The 25,770-nt window shown below is 37.8% G+C and overlaps 1 protein-coding gene across 4 annotated transcripts in view; it reads right to left on the bottom strand.

Moving 5' to 3' along the window:
- WDR20 (WD repeat domain 20) overlaps window positions 1-25,101 on the bottom strand; it is a 58,806-nt gene extending 33,705 nt beyond the window's left edge. For 2 of the 4 annotated variants that reach the window (XR_003085716.2, XM_007437338.4), the window contains exon 1: window positions 24,793-25,095. Coding sequence is in view for 3 of the 4 variants with exons in the window: in XM_007437338.4 (XP_007437400.2) it covers window positions 24,793-25,056 (264 nt within the window). In the remaining variant the exon portion in view is untranslated. Of the gene's footprint in view, window positions 1-24,792 lie in introns of all 4 variants that reach the window. The other 2 variants (XM_025172638.2, XM_088149820.1) reach the window with 2 other exon arrangements.
- Between the last annotated feature and the right edge of the window lie 669 nt (window positions 25,102-25,770).

Consider the following 25,770-nt stretch of genomic DNA (forward strand, 5'->3'; position numbering starts at 1 on the left):
TACCAGATGTAACTTTCTGTGGGATAGAGACCATTTCTTTGTGATGGACTCCATGCTGTGGAACAGCCTCACATCGGGGGCTTTTAAAAAGTAGGGAAAACTAGAGTGTAATGGTTTCCAGAATTCTTTCAACCCTTTATTATATTTACATACCATCAAATCAAGCTTATTAATGGTACTATGCTGTGCAAATAAAACCCAAAACACAATGAAATCAAATTAGGCATGAACCTAAGACACAGTTGGTGTGATCATATTAGAAAGCATCCTATCTACTTGATCAATATCCTGAGGCTGAAATAAGTCCCAGCTCATAATACAATATATTGCTCCAATAATAGATGAGACCCCACCCATGAAGAGTCAAGAGTCACTTTACTTTTGGAGCAAAATGTTGTCCAAACACATCACAATGGTCTGTTCATAGAGCTTCCTGCCCATCCTTCTCTAACAGGGAGCAAGCTACCTTAACCAATTCTAGTGGATAATAATCCAGTGCTGTAATAAGAATGGAGAAATATTGATATTTCTTATTACTTATTACTATGGCATAGGTTAAAAAGTAAGCTCTTGCCCATGGTAGGTCAAAGTTCATGTGTATATTCCTCTATCAGCACTCCAGGCATCTCTTCTGTCATTTTACCTTTCAGAGCTTCTCAGTGAACCAAGGACCATCCAAAGAACAGCAGAGGAGGATGCTTAGAAGTAATCACATCAAGCAGTCTGGTCACCTCCCAGCACCTACATTCAACCATGCAATCAATAAACTTTCCTGCCAGGTCACTGGGATAATCTCCAAGTGCCTACAGGAATCCAACCTTAAGTTACCTGGAGCATCTCAATTGCCCTCTCCATGGAAGTCTCGGTGAGAAATCTTAGTGGACCAGGATGAAATCTGATTATGGCCAAGGATTCCTGGTAATGTCCTCCACAATCAGGTCATGCATCAATTGCTCTGAAGCAAAGATAAAGTCAACTTATGTCTAGAAATGTGTGGAGTCCTTGGGATTTTCTGAGCTTGGTTGTTTTCTTGCAAACGTTTCATTACCCGGCTAGGTAACATCTTCAGTGCACTAGCCAGGTAATGAAACGTTTGCAAGAAAACAACCAAACTCAGAGAATCCCAAGGACTCCACAATTCAATCCTGAGCTACACATATTCACTTCTATTGCTAGAAATGTGTATTAGGGCCAAGAAACTTAAGATTGGAGGTTATGCATTTCTGAGCTTGGAGATTTAATTTTCCAGCATCAACCATCAGGGAGACTTCTATACAATTTGGATGATATGATACATTAACTCAGGAAATAATCTTGCCAAGTAGCAGGGTGGACACTAATGCAAACATGATTCCCAACTTGCTCCTCTGGCTCAACTTCACACAGGCTCTCACATCATGTCACCCCAGGAATATTTATTTACTATCTTATTTATTTGCTTTTATACCAGTACACTGCCTGAGAACTCAGGACAGCTTATGAGAATCTCTGCTCATAGCCAAACTGTTTCTTAAGATCACTGCTGCTTCTCCTCCCCAGCTCTGACATTGTGGTTAGGCATAAAATCTGGAAGGCTAAATCTCAAGAGGCCCACATCTGTGCTGTTGCCCCAAAAGGCTTTGGCAATACACACCAGCACTTCTTGTTTACCAAGTCATAGATAAAAGTGGTCATATTACAAATGGACCTGGTACTCACTAGCAAGAGTGTGAGATCAAAATAATCCTTGATCCGGTTTCCTAAATCCAGGTGTGAGGCAGATGGGCTAGAAGTGGGGACAGGTAACAAACTGCAGGTCTCCCAAGATATCCAATCATATTTTCCCATTCTGTCACAAATGAATTTATTTTATTTATTTATTAAATTTGTATGTAGATTTTTCATCTTCTTGGACTCTCCTTCCCCTTTTTTAGTAATGCTTTTAACTGATGTTTTATGTATTTATATTTTTAATGTTTGTTGTGAGTCGCCCAGAGTTCCCCCATTGGGGGGAGATGGGCGGGCAAGAAAATAAATAAATAAATAAATAAATAAATAAATAAATAAGCAAGCAAGCAAGCAAGCAAGCAAGCAAGCCAGCCAGCCAGCCAGCCAGCCAGCCAGCCACCCACCCACCCACCCACCCACCCACCCATTTCCCCCGGAAGGTGACTCTGGGTGGCTCACAATTAAAGTAAAACCCAAAAACAGTTAAAAATATAAACATCCACATTAATTAGTTAAAAAGTCAGACTATATAAAAAGATCATATACATAAAACGACTAAAAACATTCAAGATGAATGCCCATCTTCCCCATATCAAGACCTCCATATGTATCACTTGCCATCTGACTGCAGGCCAAGAAAACTCTAGGAGGGTCACTAACAGCCAAAGACATGTCAATCCCCCTCCCATGCACTCCAGTCAGCAAACTGGCCAAGGCTACTCCACTCAGCTCCCTCTCCCATACCATACTACACATCCCTACAAACCTCCAGTCTAACTCCATGCGCTTACTTCTCTTTGTCTGTCACTTCTCACTTTCTAACATCACTCTAACTTCTCCACCCCAGGCATTCATCCATGCCCTTCTTTTATTACGGTAGTGCTATGAAGGGAGAAAACCTCTATTGGGCTCTCACCACTAGGGAAGGCAATCTTCTCTCTATTCTTCACCCAGGGTGTGAGCTGTAGAGGACCACAGAGATGATGCTGGAGAAGGTATGTAGCAACCATTAGTAAAGCATGAACTTAGCCCACGAAAAAAATAAAATGTGAGAAACAAACTGCCCCACTTTGAGTCTCTTTAGTATAAAAACACTGTTAGGCTTTCAAGATTCTGTTATTATAGTCTGTATCAACAGAGTTCTAGTATTTCTCATGGCATTTGTTCCTGACCTGGCCTATTCTACAGGTCTGATGCTGGCACAGTCCATCCTATTCCACTGCACCTCCACACTGACTTGGTCTTCCAATACCAATAGCAAGCGCAATGGCAAACTCCAGCTTGTGGGCCCTATAACCTCAACTTGCCAAAATAACCAAAGTGATTTAGTGGAGCTGCTTGTACTCTTCTCTCTCTTCTTGTCAGATCTCATTCACCTTTCAGGGCCTTCTCCTCACTATTGGTTGCTACTTCTTTCTCTTCATCTCCCAACTGACAAATCAGCCAGCATCCAGTAGCAAATTACCTCTCCATGGTCCATCCCCTCTGGATGTCCACAGTGGTCCCAGAATCTACAATGTTCTTGACTTGCCATCTTTGCCACTCTCCAGGCATGAACCATCCAGCACTTCCTCAACTAAGTGCTCTAGTAATACTGACAATCTTATTTGCCCTTCCAAACTTCACTGCCCTTCTTCTACACGACTATCTATTGTTCTAAACCCAACCATGGCTCACCTACAGTTGTCTAGCCTATACAACCTCATTGATCCCCTAACTAGCTCAGCTTCACAAAAAACAAGAGCAAACCCTTCTCTTTTCTTTTTCTAAAATCCCCTTTCCTTTCAGTTGGTATTTCTTTGATTGCTACCTTCTGTCTTTATGCATTTGATGACTCTTCTTTACCAGCAGTAAATATATGTGTACATGTGCACTGGGCGGCACAGATTGGGTAGCATATGCTCCATTCTAGTTTATATTATTAAAATGGTGCAGTTGCCAACATTCTGAGCTGCTATCCAATGGCCTCATAAAAAATGTATTATGGAAACATTTGGGATTTTTTTTCTCTGCAGCTATAGCCTAATTGGCCCATTTTTAACTCCTTCTGCAAGTTCCCATTCCACAACAAATTTGATCCCATTCTCTTCAGCTTTCACATTATCATCATCCCAAAGAGCTGACAAAGTCTCCACCTCCTTTACACTGTTTATTTCTCATATTCTGTTGAGTGGAAAATAATGAAAATGAGAACAAGCACACATTCCTATAATTATGAAGATCTGAGGAATACATTTCTGGTTCTGTATCACTGCAGTGGGCTATAAAGAAGACCTCATTTGGGAATATTTTAACGATGTTCTTATAGTTGTGAATGAGATAGTCAAGCAATGCAAATGATGTGGTAAAAAAATGTAGAACTGGGTTGCCTGAATGAAGCTGTTATGAATACTGTTTCTGCTTTGAAGATATTAAAGGAAACGTGTCTGAACATGCAAGATTAGATGTTAATAAATATTCTTGTATCATTAATTACATATTTTTTTCTTAACAGTGTCTCTCATCTTTGATCGTAACTTTCACTCATAGCTTTTCAAATTACCACTAGGATTGTCATGTGTGAACTTAAGTACACGTTATTACATTATGGAAATTAATTCAGTTAATAGTCAGATATTCCTTTTACTCTTACAATTCTCTCAGTGAATGTATTTAGTAACAAACAGTAGGTACACTAACTGCATTAACTTGCCTTGTTTAGATGAATCTATCCTCAAAATATAAAATTCTGATGGCTTTCCATTTTTACCATTTTCAGTATCATCAGCATCATTTCAAAAGTATTTTATAGCAGTTTTCTAGAAACAGTATATATATAAGGAAGGTCTGATACATGACCCCAAGCTCTACACACATACGTACAAAAGGAAGTCCATTTTGCTGAAATAGGTGTAAAGAACTTCATAATAAACACCAGCAAAAAACAACTGATGAAAAAAAAAAGCTTCCTTTGTTTATGCAATAAACTCTCCTTTCTGTTTGGCTGAAAACACACGCTTCACTAACATACTTCAATCAGTTGGACCAGGATACAGTTTACCCAACACAGCAGATATCACAAGGGAATGTTATTGGATGAAGAATATCAGGAAGATTCAGATGTGTGCAAGTAATCTAGAGGGGAAAATTATAACTCTAGGAACTGCTGGCTGGAGCATTACTAACAATGATTTCATCTGTTGTGCATCAACAGAAGAAAGGACGATCTTTCTTACTAAAACAGCTAAAATGAACACACTGCTAAATGTTTACAAACAGTAGCAATCTGCCATAATAATTTGAAATGCCTAGTATGCAAGTTTTCTCAAATAATGCTGTGAATGTATCCAAGTTAAGAAGAAATTTAGGAGAAAGTAAAACAGTTCCCAAACTCACAGCATATGGTTGCAATATTCATTTAATGTATCTCCTAACAAAAGACTTTAGTGTTCAAAACAACAAAGGCTAATGTAATATAGACTGCAACATATTTTCACAACAAACACTATGCAACAGCTGCTCTGAAGAAAGCAGGGGGAACCAATTTAATTTTCCCACAAGATATCTGATGGAACATATTAATGGATGGTTTGAAGCACTCTTACTGCTTATTTTGACAGCAATTTGTGAACAAGATGACAAAGAAATAATGGAAGCATCAGGACCAAAGTTCTTTTATAGGGCTAAAGAAAACATCACATATTCTTGAACTATATTAAATCTATTTTTATGACTGAATAAAATGCAGAGAAATAACTGATGTTACTGAAATTGAAAGGAACTCACCATAGCCTTGTAAAGAGAAACAGACTTAAACTAAAATAATGGAGTAAGACTGCCTCCAGCTCAGTTTTTAGCCAATATTTTCAATAGTACCTGGATCAGTCTTTTTAACTGAGGAAAAGAGGAACAAGCTATGACATAAGCATTGAAAAATCATCTTGCTATAATAACAATTTAAGGGGAAAAAGTTATCCATTCAAGATGTATGTGCCTGCTAATGTTAAAAAGAACATCAAAGAACTGATGTTAAAAAAAATCACATCAGTACATTGATAGAAATACTTAGTTTAAATAGTTAGATTCAGAAATAATTGAAGGACTAATTCAGCTTTTAGCAGCAGTAGATTTTTTCTGCCAGGGTGAAAGGAACTCTTTTGGAAGAGGAGTTATTCATTGAAAACTGAGTAATAACTGAGAATGGAAAAAGCAGGAAAGCTTATTTTCTTTTCAGCATCTGCATAAAGCAAAAAGACAAAGGCCGAATTTGCCAACCTTTAAAACTTCCTGTTCTGACTTGATTTAAACTGCCTATTTTTTAAAAAAAAATTGTTTATAAATAAAATAGTTCACTCAAAATGTATGTGTTTGAACATTTGGGTTCAAAACTCAAGCTTTATTGTTTAAGAAGCCTAGCCAGAATAAACAAGATTAATAATACAGACTAAAAGCTGGTAATGGCTGTTCTCCCAGCATAACATGGCAAAAATATATTCCCCAAATCCACAACAATTAATTGAACTGGAATTGCTCCAGTTCCTAACATTTCACAAGTTCCAATAGAAGAGAATATATGTAGCTCAGGGTTGAACTGTGGAGTCCTTGGTGCGCTCTGAACTTGGTTGTTTGCTTGCAGATGTTTCATTACCTGACTAGGTAACATCATCAGTGCGAGTGAGTGTGGGGTTTGCTCCCTGTTTATATACAGTAGCTTGCCCTGCCAGTTTTGGTGGGGGTGTGATTTTCTCCTTCAAAAGGGACAATAAAAAAGTTACGAAGGAAACAAAAAGACCAGAAGACGTCTTCTCCAGCAGCCAATAGCCCAGATATGCAGGGATTAATACCAGGCAAACATCAAGCAGAAAACAATACCCTAATCAAGGAATTACCAAGGAGAAAACCACACTCCCACCAAAACTGGCAGGGCAAGCTACCATATATAAACAGGGAGCAAACCCCACATTCACTAGCATGTTGTTGATGTTACCTAGTCGGGTAATGGAACATCTGCAAGCAAACAACCAAGCTCAGAGAGCATCAAGGACTCCACAGTTCAACCCTGAGCTACATATATTCTCTTTTATTAGAAAGCAATACCCTAATCAAGGAACTACCAAGGAGAAAACCACACCCTCATCAACACTGGCAGGGCAAGCTACTGTATATAAACAGGGAGCAAACCCCACACTCACTAGCACTGATGATGTTACCTAGTTGGGTAATGAAACATCTGCAAGCAAACAACCAAGCTCAGAGAGCATCAAGGACTCCACTTTCACAAGTATGTATCAGTTTGCTTTATATTAAAGCCTTTATTTTCATTTGAGATTTAAATTAATCTGAAAAAAAATCTGATGCATCTTCTCAAAAGGAAATCTCTGTCTCTGAGCACTAAAGAACATGTATTTAGATTACATCAAACTAAACTGTATTTTTACTAGAAAATTTGATTATAGACTATTCCTAAATAGTGAATAATTCATGATTTAATTAAATAGATTTAAATCAAACCCATATTGGTAAAACTGTGCAGCAGGAACACTTTTCTACATAGAATCATTATAACTCCTCCACTGAGAACAGTACTTGCAAAAGAAAGATGCACTACTGTCTCCAGAGAGCACTGCCATTTTCACAAAAGAAGAAACCAGTTCTTCCTTGTGAATTGAATCTTCTTTGCATTTGTAGGGTTTGGTAGCTCTATTACGATCTTTCTGTTAACCCAGCTGGTTGTCAAAGGATAGATAGTGCAATCAAATGGGCAGGAACGCATTTAATCTGCTTGCTCAGAGGAGGAGAAAAATCTATAATTTTAGAAATGGAAGGAATTCTTCCTCCTGGACCTTTCTGGGTTTGCTCTTAGAATAACCAAAAATAGAACAACAGAAAAAAAGCTGACAGGAAAGAACTATACATTTCTTTATTTAAAGATACATGGTCTAAATTCATACATTAAAATCTACTGCAAATAAATTAATATGTTTTCATAACCTATGTAAATTGTAATTGAATCTTTATTAATCTAATAATTTATGGTAAAATCATCCACACAATCATACACCTAAATTAACTGTAGCCAATAAGACTAAGTAAGGAATTATGTTGTATTCCTAAATTAACAAAGTGATATATGATATATCAAAAGTGCTTTAAAAAGTATTGCAATTTCTCTCTCAAAGAACAGGAAAAAATATTCTTCCTGGCTTCAAAATTTCCAGAAATTTTATATCTTCATGTTTAAACTTTTGGATTAGGCTGGATTATTCTGAGCATTTATAAAGCATTATTACTCAGATGGTATCTTTAAATCAAAATCATCCCCTTATTTTTTATTCTCTGCATATTTATTTAAGCATAGGTCCTAATATGAAAAATGTTTCTTAATACAAGTTTATGTTGAATCTTGTTGCCAAAATGTGTATAATTTTAGACAAATGGAGATGAAGATTGTAGTCATAATGTAAAAAGCATTCATTCAGTCCACATACCACCACTGTCTATTATGCATTACATCAACTTTCATCTTTTGTCTTATATTGTTCAGATAGCAACTAAACACAGTGCATTATGTAATTGTGCTACATGAATGCATAAAGGTTTTCATTCTTTTGTTTGGTACAAATTTCTGTTAAACAAAAAGCTATTACAATGGATTTGTTTTTCTCTTTGGTTACATTTTGATGACCAACCAGTGGAAAAACATAACACTTCTCCAATTGAATACACTTGCTATTATAGAAATCACCACGTCAGGAGCAATTTATTAAAAGCATCTGTCTCTAAATTCATCCTTTAATGTACAGTGGGGAAAAAAAGTATTTAGTCAGCCACCAATTGTGCAAGTTCTCCCACTTAAAAAGATGAGAGAGGCCTGTAATTTTCATCATAGGTATACCTCAACTATGAGAGACAAAATGGGGGAAAAAATCCAGAAAATCACGTTGTCTGATTTTTAAAGAATTTATTTGCAAATCATGGTGGAAAATAAGTATTTGGTCAATATCAAAAGTTCATCTCAATACTTTGTTATATATCCTTTGTTGGCAATGACAGAGGTCAAACGTTTTCTGTATGTCTTCACAAGGTTTTCACACACTGTTGCTGGTATTTTGGCCCATTCCTCCATGCAAATCTCCTCTAGAGCAGTGATGTTTTGGGGCTGTCGCTGGGCAACACAGACTTTCAACTCCCTCCAAAGGTTTTCCATGGGGTTGAGATCTGGAGACTGGCTAGGCCACTCCAGGACCTTGAAATGCTTCTTACGAAGCCCAGGTGGTGTGTTTGGGATCACTGTCATGCTGAAAGACCCAGCCACGTTTCATCTTCAATGCCCTTGCTGATGGAAGGAGGTGTTCACTCAAAATCTCACGATACATGGCCCCATTCATTCTTTCCTTTACACGGATCAGTCGTCCTGGTCCCTTTGCAGAAAAACTGCCCCAAAGCATGATGTTTCCACCCCCATGCTTCACAGTAGGTATGGTGTTCTTTGGATGCAACTCAGCATTCTCTCTCCTCTAAACACGACGAGTTGAGTTTAGACCAAAACATTCTACTTTGGTTTCATCTGACCATATGACATTCTCCCAATCCTCTTCTGGATCATCCAAATGCTCTCTAGCAAACTTCAGACAGGCCCGGACATGTACTGGCTTAAGCAGGGGGACACGTCTGGCACTGCAGGATTTGGGTCCCTGGCGGCGTAGTGTGTTACTGATGGTAGCCTTTGTTACTTTGGTCCCAGCTCTCTGCAGGTCATTCACTAGGTCCCCCCGTGTGGTTCTGGGATTTTTGCTCACCATTCTTGTGATCATTTGGACCCCACGGGGTGAGATCTTGCATGGAGCCCCAGATCGAGGGAGATTATCAGTGGTCTTATATGTCTTCCATTTTCTAATTATTACTCCCACAGTTGATTTCTTCACACCAAGCTGCTTGCCTACTGCAGATTCAGTCTTCCCAGCCTGGTGCAGGTCTACAATTTTGTTTCTGGTGCCTTCCACAGCTCTTTAGTCTTGGCCATAGTGGAGTTTGGAGTGTGGCTGTTTGAGGTTGTGGACAGGTGTCTTTTATACTGATAACAAGGTCAAACAGGTGCCATTACTACAGGTAACGAGTGGAGGACAGAGGAGCCTCTTAAAGAAGTAGTTACAGGTCTGTGAGAGCCAGACATCTTGTTTGTTTGTAGGTGACCAAATACTTATTTTCCACCATGATTTGCAAATAAATTTTTTAAAAATCAAACAATGTGATTTTCTGGATTTTTTTTCTCATTTTGTCTCTCATAGTTTCATCATACCTATGATGAAAATTACAGGCTTCTCTCATCTTTTTAAGTGGGAGAACTTGCACAATTGGTGGCTGACTAAATACTTTTTTGCCCCACTGTAAGTTCAAGCTATACTCAATAGTACGGTTTTACTACAAATAATCTCTTTTTTTTTCTTTTCAGACTGATTGGATTTTAGAGGCAAAGTAAGCACTATGCAGAGTTATGAATAATATCACACCACCTTATAAAAAAAATCAAAAGCAGCTTCAGGATGAAGATATTGAAAGTAGAGGAACAGCAGGAATATTAATGCTTCGCCTACTTGCTGATCTTCTCAATCTAGCCCTTCCTTCCACAAGCGTTACCAAATGCAAGCTTTAAAAAGGGACGATATGTTGGAGGAAAGTTAGCTACCAGAAAAATTAGACATTTCTATCATTCACAATTATCCCATCCCAGTATTGCTTTTTATTTTTAAAGCTGTTCTGGGTAAGCTGTAATATCTATTTCAGTCCTTAAACTGCTACGGTTTGTTTCTCAAATGGAAATATCTAAATGTATCAGAAATGAGTACTTATATCATACAAAAAATTATAGTGGAATCCTAGAGAGCTAACCTATCTTAAGTTTATAATTATGTGAATTCTATATATTAGGAATAAAGAACCTATGGCCATCCAAATATTACAACTAACAACTTCAAACTGATGAAGCCAGCATGGCCAATAGTTAAAAATGCTAGATAACATGGTTCAACCAATGTGGAAGACCACACTTTTTTCACTCCTGCCAATAATGGCAATTAAATGTGGGAGAAGCATGAATGCTGCTTGAGCATCTATAGGATATAACTGTAAAAAAATTCAGACTACAAGAATCTGTTTGCAAGGGTTTATGTTGCCTCAGAATGTGCTCATTACAGAAATCAAATTGGATCAGCCAAAGTTTACTTAAAGGGAAATATGCTCTGAAAATGAAATACAATTTGCTCAAATTTATTTTGGGTTGCTATGAAGACATTTTAATGTGGTGATCATTACTTAGTGTACATACTTTTGATTCTGTCTTCGCCACAAACTGAATTCCATATTTTTGCCATGCTCTATGGGTGTCATTTTTAAATCACATTTGTCTAATAAAAATAAGTGAGAATTAGGAAATTTTTGAAGAGATTTACCACTGTCGTCTACAAAAACATTTCTACAAAGGGAGAAAAAAATCTTGATGTACTACAGGTAAGGAATTCTTAAACATATTAATTTATAAAATAGATATAAATAAAATGTCATTTTAAAGAAACTGCTTAAATTCTAAAATGAAACATAGATGGTTTATGCATGGATGATGATTTGAGGGTAAGAGCCATAAAAAGTTCTGTATTGTTACTTGAGTCAGCATAAATATCTGCTTTACAGTTAAAAGGAAAAAATTCCTTCAGTTCCATCTCAAAATTCTTTCACACTTTTTGACAATGCTGAACATGCTACTTCAAAAAATTTAGAAGAAATAAACTGATGGATCATCGAACAAATCAACCCAAATCTTGAGGCACAAATGATCAGGCCCAAATCTACATTGGACACATTATGCAAAGATCCAGCTCTCTGGAAAAGGCTCTAATGCTGGGAAAGGTGGAAGGAAAGACAAGAAGAGGACAACCAGCAGCAAGGTGGATGGGCTCAGTTATAGTGCCAATAAGTGCACCGTTGGAAGACTTGAAATAACAAGTTAGGGATAGATCGTCATGAAAAAAAATTTACCTATATGGTCATTAGGAGTTGAAAACGACTTGATTGCACATAATCAATCACAATCAATCAAGAAGACATAAATTGGGGAAAGCTGAATTAGTTCAATGTTAAGGCAAAACAGATATTCTTGTTAATTACACAAGAATACCTTACAAAGAGAATTGATAAGCATTCCATGTATTTGTATGCTTCCAACATACACTAGTTAGGATGCAAAGAAGTCTACGTGGTACAATGACTTTTCAAAGGTTTACTTTTTAAGATTTACTTTGTATGTCATTATTTCTATAAATAATTTTCTAAAAACATCAGAGCAATCTTCTGCAAAACCAAGGAAATTTATGAGCAAACAGCACCTAGTAGTCTGATTGATACAGAGAGAAAAAGGGTATTTTTTTTTAATACATTGGATTTATTCTCCCCCCATCTCCCCCCAATGGGGAACTCTGGGCGGCTCACAAAGTACAACATATACATATACAATTGATGTATCTCTATCTAACATTATTAACTCTTAACATTAACAACTATACTATATGGCCAGCAGCGGTCGCCAGGGAGTCATAGCACATTGGGCTTTTTCCTTCTCCGTAGGTCTTCTCCCACTGATCGCGTCAGTTGCGTTGGGTCCAGCACCAGTTCCTGCTCCCTGTGCAGCACCACTGGTTCCTCCCACCGAAATGGGTGTACCTATTTATCTACTTGCAGATGGAAACACTTTTGAACTGCTAGGTTGGCAGAAGCTGGGGACAAGTGACGGGAGCTCATCCCGTCACACGGAGCCAGGCCCAAACCGCTGGAGTGCCGACCATTTCTGACCGGCAAACTCCAGCGTCATTAAGCCCTGCGCCATTGCGTATTTGCTTATCTGATGCATGGAAGAGGGTCTAGAGCAGGGTTTCCCAAACTTCCCAAAGATTCTTGCTAGAGGTTGCAGCTAATAAACATAACTGGACTGAATTTGCATTGTCTCTTGGAGTTCCTTGGGCTAGGCCTGACATCAATCTTCCCAGACTCAAACCCCAGCTCCCAAAGCCAGCCAGTCACAACAGTGTGAATTCCCCAGGGAGGTGCCAGTCTCATCCTCTTGTTCCTCCCACGCTCTTCTGGGGAGCTAAGAAAATGTTTATCTCCCTGAGCTTGGCTTTCATAATTCCATTCCATCACATTAACATTTTTAAAAATAATTTGGAAAACTTCATAAATGAAGTTGAAGGGTATTTTCTAAACTGCATTTTATTATACGCAAATGATGCAGCTATACTTTTGTATCCCCCCCCAGAACATAAACATTTCAATTCTCAAAATACTGTGATATTAACTCACTGAAAATTAAATCCAAAGTATTGGTTTTTGAGAGGACTTATAAACCACATTTGTGGTGTTTAAATGGACACAAATTGGATCAGGTTAAAGAGTTTATGAATTTGGGGATGATATTCTATCCATTCTCTTTCACAGTTTTCCCACAAGTATTTTGCTACTGAGAAGGCATCTGCCTCTTGGCAATTCTTGACTCTTCCAGTCCAAAGGAAACCAATACCCCTACAAGCTTGATTACTTTGTGTTCTGTTTCATGTCCCAAGTTGTGTCCCCAATAAGTCTTGTTACTGGAAACAGGTTTATGTCCTCAAGCCTGGTTAGCCACTAGTAAATTATAGTTGAAAGTATGCATGTTTAGAATATTTGCTAGCCTATTGACACTAGTCCCTTTAGATGATTACACCTGTATCTGGACATCTTTGTTAACAGAGAAGATACAACAAATAGGTATTGATTTGACAACGCTATCAGGCTTAGATTATTCCTCAGCAAATGCTCAAATTGAACAGAAGCTTTTAGACATCACCCACGAGGATTTGCAAGCAACAACTAAAGTACCTTGTTCCCCAATGTATTTTGGAAAAAAAATATGAGAAAGCCTTTTACCTTACACTAAAAATCTTTCTGTATATAAATATAGTTGGGCTTTTGCCAAGGTTAGGCTAAACATCTTCCCTTCCCACAAATCAAAGGGAAGTTATAAGGGAATTAGCCCCTCCAAAAGATTGGGTTCCTGTAATAACCATGATATAAAGTCAGTGGAATATATACTCTATTGTAGCTTTTACCTTAGTTTGTGTAATGACCTGATTAATCCTATTTTAACATCTTTTCCTGGACATTTCAAATCAATTTTATGTTAAACATCTCTGTGATCAAATTTCTAAAATTACTGTAGCAATGGCAAAAATTTCTAACTGGTACTATTAGGATAAGGAAGCAGTTTGATTTTTTTAAATTTTTTAAATTTATTAAATTTGTATGCTCCCCATCTCCCCCCAATGGGTGACTCTGGGCAGCATACAAATTTAATTTAATTTATTTAATTTATAAATTTTAATTTATATAGGGACACTGAGGGTTATGTTTAAGTTATATACCTTGGACTTTAAAATAATTTTCTTATGGTGTGTAGACTATTTAAATAAACCGACTGAATGAAATTATCATAACCTATAATGCCTTCCATATTCCCAGTAATGCCTCTGACATTCATGGCAAGAATAATCTCATTCAATACCATCCCAAATGATTTTGGAACAGCCACATTTTGAACCACTTCCTAAATAACATTTGTAAGGGCACTGATCTTATATCTGGAGGTTATGTAAAACTCCTGTAAAAATATTTGCCTTTGAATCCATTTCCATCATACTTCATGGATGGGAGAGACATTCAGCAAGCACTCTTTCAGGCATACCTTGGATAAGTAGATTTTATTCAGAATAGAATAAGCCCCAGCTATGTATTACTTTAAAGGTAATAACCAGCACCTTGACTTGCATTCAGAAACCAACTAACAGCTGATATGGCTTCTGCAGTAATGGTGTTATATGGGGATACCAAGTGATAACATGCAGCTCACCACATTCTGCACTAGCTGAAGTTTCTGGATAATCTTTAAGGGCAGTCCATGTATAGCACTTTACAGTAATCCAGACATGTGACAAGGACACAAGTGACCATTGCCAGTTTTCTGTTCCAGAAAAGACCGTAATTGGTACATTAGCTATAGCTAAGCAAAGGTTCTCATGGACTCCCAATTTCTGCTGGAACAACAGGGAGAAGATGTGGCCCTAATTCCAAACCAACTCTTTGTTGTAGCACAATCCTATCAGGAGCTAAAGTTGGTTTTAGTCTACACTCAGTTGGCTTCTGAACCAACAGCCACTCTGTCTTGCTAGGGTTAAGTCTTAGCATGTTCCTTCCCATCCAGACCCTTACTGCCTTCAGACCAAGTCATGATTTCCACTCTGTCCCCTGACTGGTATGGAGATGTATAATTGGGTATTATTTACATACTGATAACACCATACCCCAAACCACTGAATAACTTCTCCAAACAGCTTCAATTAAATGGGGGAGATGGTTGACCCCCATGACACTTCATACTGAATTGCCCTAGGGCTTGATCTCTCTGCCCCAACACACACTGACTGGAATTGGCCACTCAGGAAGGAGAAGAATTACTATAAATTAGTACCCCCAACTTCCATCTCTTGCAAACATTCCAAAAGGATACCATTACTAACCAATGAAAAGTCCAATAAGACCAACAGAGTTGCACTCTCCCTATCCAAGGTCTTCCACAAGTCACTGATGAGAATGACCAGTTTTCATCACTTGGCAGGGCCTGAAAAGAGTCAGGATAATCCACTTCCAGAGTCCTAGTTGCCACCTCTCCACCTTCTGAACAAGGAAGGGAAGGCTGAAGACCAAGCCAACATTATCTAATATAGCTGGACCTAAACTCAGCCCCTTAAAGATATGTATCAGTGCCTCTTCATGGATGCTGGCACCTTCCCTCCCATAGCAAAGAGCAATTCACAATTGCCTAGACCTAGCCTCTCATCTGTCCCCAGGCTGTACATGCAAGCCAGGAGGTGGAGAGGTCTTAGATTACCACTTGCAAACTCACCTACTCTGTCCATTTCCTAAAAACCAATAAGTTCAAATTCTTTCCAGATAATAGTACAAGATGTCACCCTAAAGACTTCTTTAGATCCTGTCCAACCAACTCCAAGCAAATGCAAGTGATTTTAGCTGCAAAATCTCACGATAGCCCATTAATAGGTCTTTTCACTGAACTTCCCTAAAAGAAACTGAATCATTTTAAAAAGGGCTGGCAGACAGCACTCCATGGACACAATAAGGACAGAGAAATAATTCTGCTTTGCCTCCTTTACAAGTTATAGGCTCAAACTTGGGCTTATTTAACTGGACTCGCTCTCTGTCTTCTGCCAGTGTTACTCTCAGCATCTCTTCTCCCACTTCATCTACTGGAGCTCCTTAGAAATCCAAGGAACCAGAAATGACCTGTTCACAACAACAGAAGTTATTTTTCCTCACTGCCAGATTAAGTACTCTGAAACAGAAATGAGATGTGATACCATGTCCCCCCTACACATACAACAGGCACATGATGACCTAGGACGATTCCATTGTTTTCATGGAAGCCATGAAATCCTAAGCTTCCTCAGAACCCACCCCAGGGATGATGTGTTGAAATCACCCAGGATAAATAGCTTTGGTATATCAATCACTAGCCCAAGGTAAGACTGAGGCAGGGATGCTCAGGCAGGAATCCCACTGTGCAGCTGGGAGGATGCTACAATAGTAGCATCCCTATCTTGTCTCTAGACCTCAGTTGCTATAGGAATGAAAAGACACGCCAGATTTATAGATAAACTTACATCTATGATCTTTTCAAAACAACACATTATCTTGGGAAGTTATTAACCAGCCCAGTTTCAACAACACATGATGGTGTTCAGGATGTCTGTTGAAACATGTATTTTGGTAATTACAAACTTGAGATATAAGATACCACTGACAATGCCAATTCTTGCTTTCCAATATTTATAATCTATTATCTAAATAAGGTCATTGATCAGAGTAACTAATGAAAAACAATGTTTGTCTATTCCACATGTCAAAGTAAATTATTAGGACAAACTAGGAAGAGGATAGAGAGTAGGAAACACAGAGTATGTAAGCTAGAAATGTGCCCTAAATTTTGTTGAATCTCAAACTGAATCAGGCCACTCTATGGCTTTCCAAGTTAAGAAAGATCATTTTCAAAGCTTTCAGAACAGGATGTGGATCTTCCTGAAGCCTATGTTATTCAATTATCTTAAAGGATTCCAGAAATACATTTATAGACAATGTCACACTACGGAGCTGAATAGTCCAAGCAGGGACACCATCAACCCCATACCTTAGAGGAAAGGACTTACCTAACACCTTTGTCTTGTCTGCTGTCCTGGTCTTCTACCTAACTTGCCCACCTGCCAGCCAGCCACAGTACTGCTCCTTTCGCTCTCTCTTCTTAGCCCAAGTAACTCATAACAAATGGTCTTTAGGGTGAAGAGCAGTGAGATTGCTGTAGAACTGTTTGGGTTGCAGCTGCATAGGTAGCTGCCATAATTACCTCACTCATGGTATCTTACATTGAAGACCTCCTCATTTTGAAGCCTTTAAGCCAGGAAGGAGTGATGGCACCACAATCACTGAGTAATAGGCAGTGCAAATACATAGCGTGAGAGCCTAGTAACAATCCAATGCCTTTTTCTATTCATTCACCTAAAGCAGCCTCTTTCTCTAGCCTTGCTGACAGGACTACTAACACAAGGCTTCTTTTACAAGGGTTTTGTATTTACAGCACTTTTTGGCAGGATACTCAACCTTATAGCATGCCATGCTGTGCTCAGTCCTTTGTTAGTTCTGTTTTGTCTGAGCAGGAACATTCAAAAAGTATTGCTACAGTTTCTGAGAGATTTGTTTGCAATTTGTGTTTTTTTAAATATTACATTATTGCAATCAAACTGCATTTTTAAAAACAATTCTTGAATCAGTTTCTAGTATTTTTCACGCAACTTTTCCAATCTAGTAAAATCATACCACCGGTCCTTCCTATAAAACTTCATTTTTTTGTTGTTGTTGTTGGTTTGTACATGACTATTTGTGTAGGCAACATCATCAATCACAGTGTATGGTGAATGTAGCAAATCCCTTCAACTTCCCTTCCTTCTCATGTATCTAACACATTTCTAACAAATCTCTACACTTACCCACCGTTCAACTTTTAATTTAGGAGGAAGTTCTACAATGCGTGCTCTTTTCACAGAAACTGCCTGCCAAACAAAATGAGAGTCATGTTTGTATAGTTCAAGATCCCACTCATATTTAAAAAACAAAAACAAAAACAAAACCATACTGTATCCCAACTATTTGAAATCTGGTAAAATTTATCCCCAAATAAGGAACCAATATGCCTGCAAAAGTAAGGTTATAGCATCTTTGTAAAAAAAAAAAAAAATACATGAGTCCTCCATCAAATCTCTTGCACCTATTTGCTGCATCTTGGCTTCTTCCCAATAACAAGGTCTCCTAAGCTTGCAATTTGTCCTGTGTATTTATATTTAGAAGTAAAAACATTGTACATACTTGTGGATTTTTCATTATAATCAATGGGAAATATATCATTTTGGTTTCACTTCAATGTGATATGAATTGTGACATAAATTGATTGGCCTCTGAACTTGACCAAATCAAACTGCATCCTGAGTTATGTTATAAAACCATATGCCTACTTGAAGCCAACAGCATGTTATTGATGAACCTCTAGTTTTACAATAATACTAGGACTGAATCAAGGATCCTCAATTTCAGAGGGTCTCCACTATTAACAATAAGACTGCTCCTCACTCTCCTTTTACACACTAATCAGTATAGTTCTCATCAGACTTTCCTCTTCCCTTCCTAGCATGGATGGTGTTGTACATGCAAGTTTCCATAACTTCTCTTCAGCAGTACTCAGAAGGTAAGCTGTTGCTATAACCTAGCAGTATATTTCACCTCTTCCAGATGGGTCAGCCTGGATCACTATTGTGCCTTTCTCCAAGCAGGAGACAAGATGGTAAAATGATGATAGCAAAGGCAGTTCTAGGAGCAGCAATGATAAAGCATCAATGAAAACCAGGAAGGAGAAATGTTAAGTAGCTGACAGAATTCAACTACAAAACTGAAAGGCTATTGCAATCATTCCTTCTCCTTTACTGATCTTACAAATATCAACTTTCCCAAATGAGTAAGTTAAATAAATAAGCAACAATTATAAAGGTTGCAAGCCAGCAGTAGCTGTGAAATGTTTTGCACAGCATTAAAAAGAGATGCTTTGGAACACAGAGAACACATCAGCTGTCTGTAACTCATTAAGGCAGCTGGGTCTTTCTCCAGGATCCTGTGGCTGCTCACCACTTTAATGAATTGCAGTCAGGTGCTGTGTCTGTACTCACATATGTGCCAAAGAACCTATTCTTAGTTAAATCTGAAGCACTGCACAGTCCTGCTATCCAATTTATTTTGGAGTTTTAAATGTATGCAAAAATGTTTTAACTTCCTTAAAATGGAGAAGATTCTATAACCACTGAGGCAGAAAACAACTCAAAGCACATGAATAAGATTACTAATGAGCCTGCAATTCAATTTTAATAGCCCTCCTAAAATAATTTCTATTCTTGGGCTTGTTCTAGAATAAACCTAGAACAACAAAAGAAATAATTTAGTGTCAAAACAAATGTAAAAGTAATTAGCCTTGATTATGAAACAAAAAAAGGAAACTAGTTAATCTGGTCAAGTAACATTTGGAAGTTTGGCTTCATTATTAGGAGCAGCAGAAAAGCATTGACATTTTCTCAAAATGGAATCTTCTATGCATATTACATTGCCATTCAGACACAGGTGGAAAATATAACCACCAGACTGTTGGCATGGGTTGATGAATCAAATCATGTTATTCTTCTGTTCAATCTATAATGTTTCCCCACTGACCAATGGGCTAAATATGTCTATTATAAATATTTAAAATCCTAAACAGCTTGGGATGGGACACTTTGAGGAAAGCTTTCTTCTTTATCCACTTCTGTATATAGTCCACTTAACATCTGAAGTCCTGTTCCTGGTCCCCTGGCAGTGGCAATTTCCAGACAACAAAGGCTCCCAGATACAACAGCATGTTGGTCCTGGGACATTGCTCAAAAAGAAACAGGATCCACCTAGAGTCACCATTTTGTTGTTCTTTTGCAATCATGATCAATATCCCAGATCTCATTTGATATGGGACATACATGCATGGATACAGTATTAATATTGCTGAGACAAAAACATTGGTTAAGTGATATAAAATATAGAAGAACTGCTTTTCTGATTATCCCAGTATCAAGGATTAACCACATTTTAAAAAACCTAAACAATATATGTACTGTTCCCATAAAGAAATGTACACTTGTTACTAACTACAACAAGCAACATGTTTACTGCAGGAAATCCATTCCTTGTAATATCTCCAGAGACATGGTTCAAGGAACCAATGAGGTCTTGCCTATAGATATAAACAAGATATGGAATAAAGCTGAAATGATATGCAGTTATCCTATTATGTAGAAAATAGTCTCTGTCCATGTCAAATTGTATGTAACCCCAAGAAATGATAAGTCATATGACTATAAATATGCTCCTTCAACAAAGTTATAGATCCCTAAAGCAACACCACTGCAGCCAATTTTCTGGATTATTTTTCTATACTATTTCTGCAGAAACCTCATAAATGAGGCTGAGGAACTTGGTAACAGAGTTCAGATCCAGTTCTCCACCTACCCAGGCAGTCCACATGATGCTGGGGCAAGTTAAAGAACTGGAATCCACACCCTCTGGTATCATACTTTTCACCACCAGGATCAGGAGCCACCATTCTCTATCTTCTCTCCTGGACAGAAAAAAGTGCTTTTTGCATGCAGGACGAAATAGAGAATTCATGCAGATAAAGCAGGGAACCAGGGTGAAGAGTGGCTTCAAACTGCCCTGCATGTTCCCTCACTAGGAAAAGCATGGATGGATGAAGCATAGCATCTCTGTTGGCAATCCAAGTGGAATATCTGCAAGAGTGACGGTCAATTTCAGACACGTTGTACCTTTCCCTTTTGTGGCAAGGCATCATCTGTACCATAACAACAGGAACTGTTAGGAAATTACTCAGGAAACAAAGAGGAGTTTAATCTATGTTTTTAAATAAATTCCATACATTGTGATGGTGCCCAAGACAACACAAAAGGAATAGATCAAAACAAATATACAAATATTTATACATTTCAGCTATAACCTGAAAGGAATGGATTCAAGTTTGCAGAATCTAATTTCAAAATATAAAACATACCAAGAAAACGATCACACTAACTGTTCTTAGGAAGATGAGAATCCATAATGACTAAAAAAATGACTGATATGCAAAGGAAATATAAAATACCACTGGTAAGCAAAAGCGTTTCAGAAAAAAATACACTGTCAAGCATCCTTATAATAACCCTCTCAAACCCTAACTATCCATAAAAGGTTATGACTTTGGATAAGGCTTGCCTTATCTGAAATAATATTTGAATCATCTATATTTGAAAGTATTTATTTTAACATAACACTTCCAAATAACTTATAAATACAATAACATAAACACAAATAAAACCAACTAAAGAGACCAATTAAGAAACAGAACAAACACTTCCATTAAAATATTTGGTAAACAAAAACAATAAACTTTGGCACAAAAAAAGAAAATCTTGGAACTTTCTAGAGAGGCCAAAGACAAGCACCACTGATAAACCCTCTGCTATGGACATGGGAATTTTTTAGAAACACGTAATAATATGTCAAACCCATATGGGATGAAAAAAGAGAGTTTCAAGTTAAGCTTAATTCCAGGAACTTTCTTAGAGACATCCATGTAGTTAATGCTGTTGGCAACAATACTGAAATGGTTTGTCACTTCCTTCTTTTGGCACATGGGAAAAAAAAATATTTAAGCTCCCAAAACCTGGGACAGGGAAGGGAATGGTATTCTGAAAATCAAAAACAGTATTCCAAGCAATCTAGCTGTCATATTTTAAATCAACTAGAGCTTTCAAACTATATTCAAAGGCAGTCCCATACACAATATATTACAGAGCTCCATGGGCAACATAATTCCTTTTTCAGCTATTTTCTATAATGAATTAAGGAAATGTATTTATATTTATATATGAATTAACCCAGAATGGAACTTTATTTTAAGTAAGCATGCACAGTCATACCACAAGGCATTTATATACATGTATTTTCTCTGAGTTTTGCAATACAAAAGTTTATAACAGACACACGATCATACATGTGCTTTCCAACAGAGCATTATTAACAGGAATTGTGAAATCATCCTGACACAATAATCTTCATTATAATGGAAGAAGAGAAAACTATGAAGTATAAAACTATAAAAGCCAGAGAGCCTATACATTTCTGTTAGTCATTTTAAGTGCAGTCTGGGATTCTTTCAAGATTGAGGCAGATGGCCTAAAAGTCTCCCTTCAAATTGTAGACCATCTGTCTCTGATTCCACGAGTAAGTATCTTATCAAAAGGCAACTGCTTGCTTCATTTGAAGTCCATTATCCTATGCAGAAAAAGCCAAAGCAAATTATTATTGATATGTCTAAATGAAGGCCAGAAAACCTGTATGACTTAAGTCATGAATTGTGTTAACATACTGATATTAAAATAAAAAAAGAGAAAGAAATCATAAAAATATCCGGCATAAACGCCACTTTGGATGTATTGTTTTAAACCTTACTTTAAAAAAAAAGAAACTTTTATTCTAGAAGCTATTAGTAATTTGGGATACTTACTAGATGGACTGTGATCCACTGCAAAATTTGCAGTAAGCTTACTAGCTTTTATTCGTTATTGGATTATGTTGGTGCCTTACCTAACCTGATGCCCTCCAGATCTCATCCAGTATGACATGAAACTCAATGCAGCTGTGATTAGTTCAACAAGGTTTTTCTTAAACAAGAGCCCACATTCAATCTTACAACTCATCAGAGATCATGAAGATTCATTTTTATTCTTAATTTAAAATACATGAATGGTCAGCCACTGATTATTACATACAGACCTTCAAAGCATACACAAAAGTTAAGATATTGTTGCTATGTATGCATCAACTTTCACAAAGATGTTTTCCTATCCATATCCATCCCCTTATTTATGACACATATCATCACTTTGAAATCCAGGACACTCAAAAATAAAGTGTGAGCAAACATTTTCTTCAACTTGAGTGAGCACATCTACTTTCAACAGTAGAAAAGTAACAAGTATGATAGAAGTATGGCATTTCCATATCAACTACTACAGAATATGTTAAATCAACCTTTCCCAATCTGGCACATTCCAGACCATGTTTAATTATGACTTCTATCATCCCCAGCTAAACAACAGCACTGTCATGCTGCCATGCTGGTGATGGAAGCTACTGCCCAACATACTGGAAGGCACACGATTGTGAATTTAATTTAGCCTTTTCTGAACACTGTGTAAGATCTTCACATCCATGCTTTGCCACTAAACAGATATAAGTTCAATGGTCACTATTTCTCCATAATTTCTCTTGACCTGCAAGAATACTTAGGACAAATTCCTTAGCAACAAATGCATCTTAGAACAGATGTATACACCACCTAACTGTCCTCCTTTATCTTCGGCTTAGCTGCCTATTACAAACATTCAATATTTTAGTAAAAGCATATAACTGCTGCAGCACATCTGAATTCAATGCTAATACATGTTATGTAAATCATATAAAACATATTCTGTTCAAACTAATCAGAAATAAAACCAATGCATTCACAAAATAATGTCTATATTATTTGATCAGGAACCTGCTTTAGTATGTGCATGAATTATAACATCCACCTCTTATAATATACATTCAAAGGAAGAATGTAATACTTAGTTAACTATCTTAAGCCAAAGATTCAAGGTATATCTATTACACTTTTTTTAAAAAGTACAGGCTTCATAAAGTATATTATCAAATAGCTAAATAATAATCACATTATTAAAGCTATGAAGAGGACTGTTGTCCTGCTGTTTCTAGTTCACTACCTTACAAAAAAGCTATACTTAAATGCATAAGGATCTCATGATTCAAAGAACATTTCCCAACAAATACCAGACTTTCTTTTCTCTCTGTAACTAAGGTACTCTTATACATTATTATTATTACAATTATATTTAAAGCTTTTTCTCTGAAAAGCTCAATCAGGATATGCAGCACTCCCTTCTCTAATTTCTCACAATGAGACTATGAAGTAGGTTGCACTAAGAGAGACTTGGCTAGAGTCAATCCAGTATGTTTGGTGATTGAATGGGAATTTAACACATGCCTGACTTCAAACAGCAAAATACCAGTCCTTCACATAAAACTATTCTGAAAGATATATGTACTTTAAAGAATATTCCCATCTCTGAAAATTGTTCTTTATCTTGTCTAATACTTTACAGAGGGGAAGCAAATGCACATACCCAGGCTTTTTTGACAAGTAGAAAAGCTGTTAGAGCACCAGCAGATCAATTTTCTCTTCAATTGGAAAGATATTCCTCCTAAGGCTTAAACGTTCATGGAGCACCAGAAAAAATACATTTTTAGTTAATGTTTTTAAACAAAATAATTTTAAAAACTGGGAATTCCATCTACTGCCCTCAGAAGCATAATACACCATTTAGAATACCTGTTTTCAGCCCTCACAAAGTTCAACGAGCATCTGCGCTACCTTCGGGTGATTATATCAAAACTTTGCAAAGTACCCCCCTTTAAAAACCAAACCAAACCAAACCCATCCCCATAGTCTTTAGAATCCCGAGTAATGTGCACCACTGAGCTGAGCAATAACAACTTTGCCATCCGTAAAATCAAGAGAAAGGCTCTTATTTCCGAGAGAATCACTTCCATTCAGAAATGACATGGAGTAGGACCTTGTCTTAACGGAAAAATAAACCGGCGAGGAAACGCCTTGTTGACAACCACGGTGTGCCTGAGGTTGCTACACCACCGGCCGGCCCCTTGCTAAGGATGAGCAAAAAGCCGGAAGATCGAGCGCCCCTTCATCCCTCCTTCTGAACCCCCCCACAGCAGTGCTGACAAACGGCGCTCCCTCCCTCCTCTTCGGCGCGTTACCTTGCGGACCCCCTTGTAAATGTAGAAGTAAAGCTCCCGGCCCACATTGAAGCAGAGCCGGTCCCCATTGCCACTCTGGTCGTTGACGTTGACGAAGGAGACGCGAACGGGGTTGGAGCCCTGCGAATTGAAAGGCACCCGGTTGGGCCGGCTGTATTCCGAGTGGCTCAGGAGCTTGTAGAGCCCCTCGCGGGTGGTAAACTGGGTCTTAATCTCGTTCATCTCCTTCCCTCCTCCCTCCGCCGCCATCTTGGAAAAGAGCATTCATCGTCTTCCAGTACCCGGATGAAAGGCCAGCGCGCAGACGCACCAAAGAGGGAAATTGTTTCTCCTGTCTGAAAGCGCATGAAGGGAAGCTCGCGAAACGTTCGTGCCATGAAGTGGGAGGAGCGAAGTCCTTCCCTGTTTACCGCGTTTCTGCGCATGCGTCAATTCGGCCTGGTGCAACGGGATGAGGTGGAAAAGATTAAAGCGATGAGCCTTCGGAGTGAAGGAAGAGTGAGCATGCGCTGAAGGAGGAACTACTTCCTGGTGCTTTTGCGTTGTAATTTTGCGTTAACAGGAGGGGTTGCGGCAAGAGCTCTGTACGTGCTTCTGTACGAAAAAAGTGCAGATAATTGCGGATGTGTATTCGGAAGATACATTGCACACATTCTTCGTTGTTTAATTCACACTAAATTCTTCATTTTATTTATTTAATGCGGTTGTATAAGAGTTATATCCAGTGATTCAACACACTATATATGGTTCCTCACTCTTTTTAATATTCACAGACACATGATGTGTAATTGTATTCTTGCATCCCAAGATTGGAGGGGGGGAAGGGGGGAAATTTTCTGTATAAATAGTTTGGAACACATGCATTTATGCTGCCTTGCAACAGGTTATTCCTGTCTGCCTTCTTTTGGTTGTTATTTTCCAGATACTTAGTTGTATTAAGATTGTACCTTAAAGACTTGGAAAATTATTATGGCATAA

Source organism: Python bivittatus, unplaced genomic scaffold (genome assembly GCF_059951505.1).
Source record: "Python bivittatus isolate LINGU-HERP-01145 unplaced genomic scaffold, Pbiv_v1 ctg000580_np1212, whole genome shotgun sequence".
NCBI classification, from domain to species: domain Eukaryota; kingdom Metazoa; phylum Chordata; class Lepidosauria; order Squamata; family Pythonidae; genus Python; species Python bivittatus.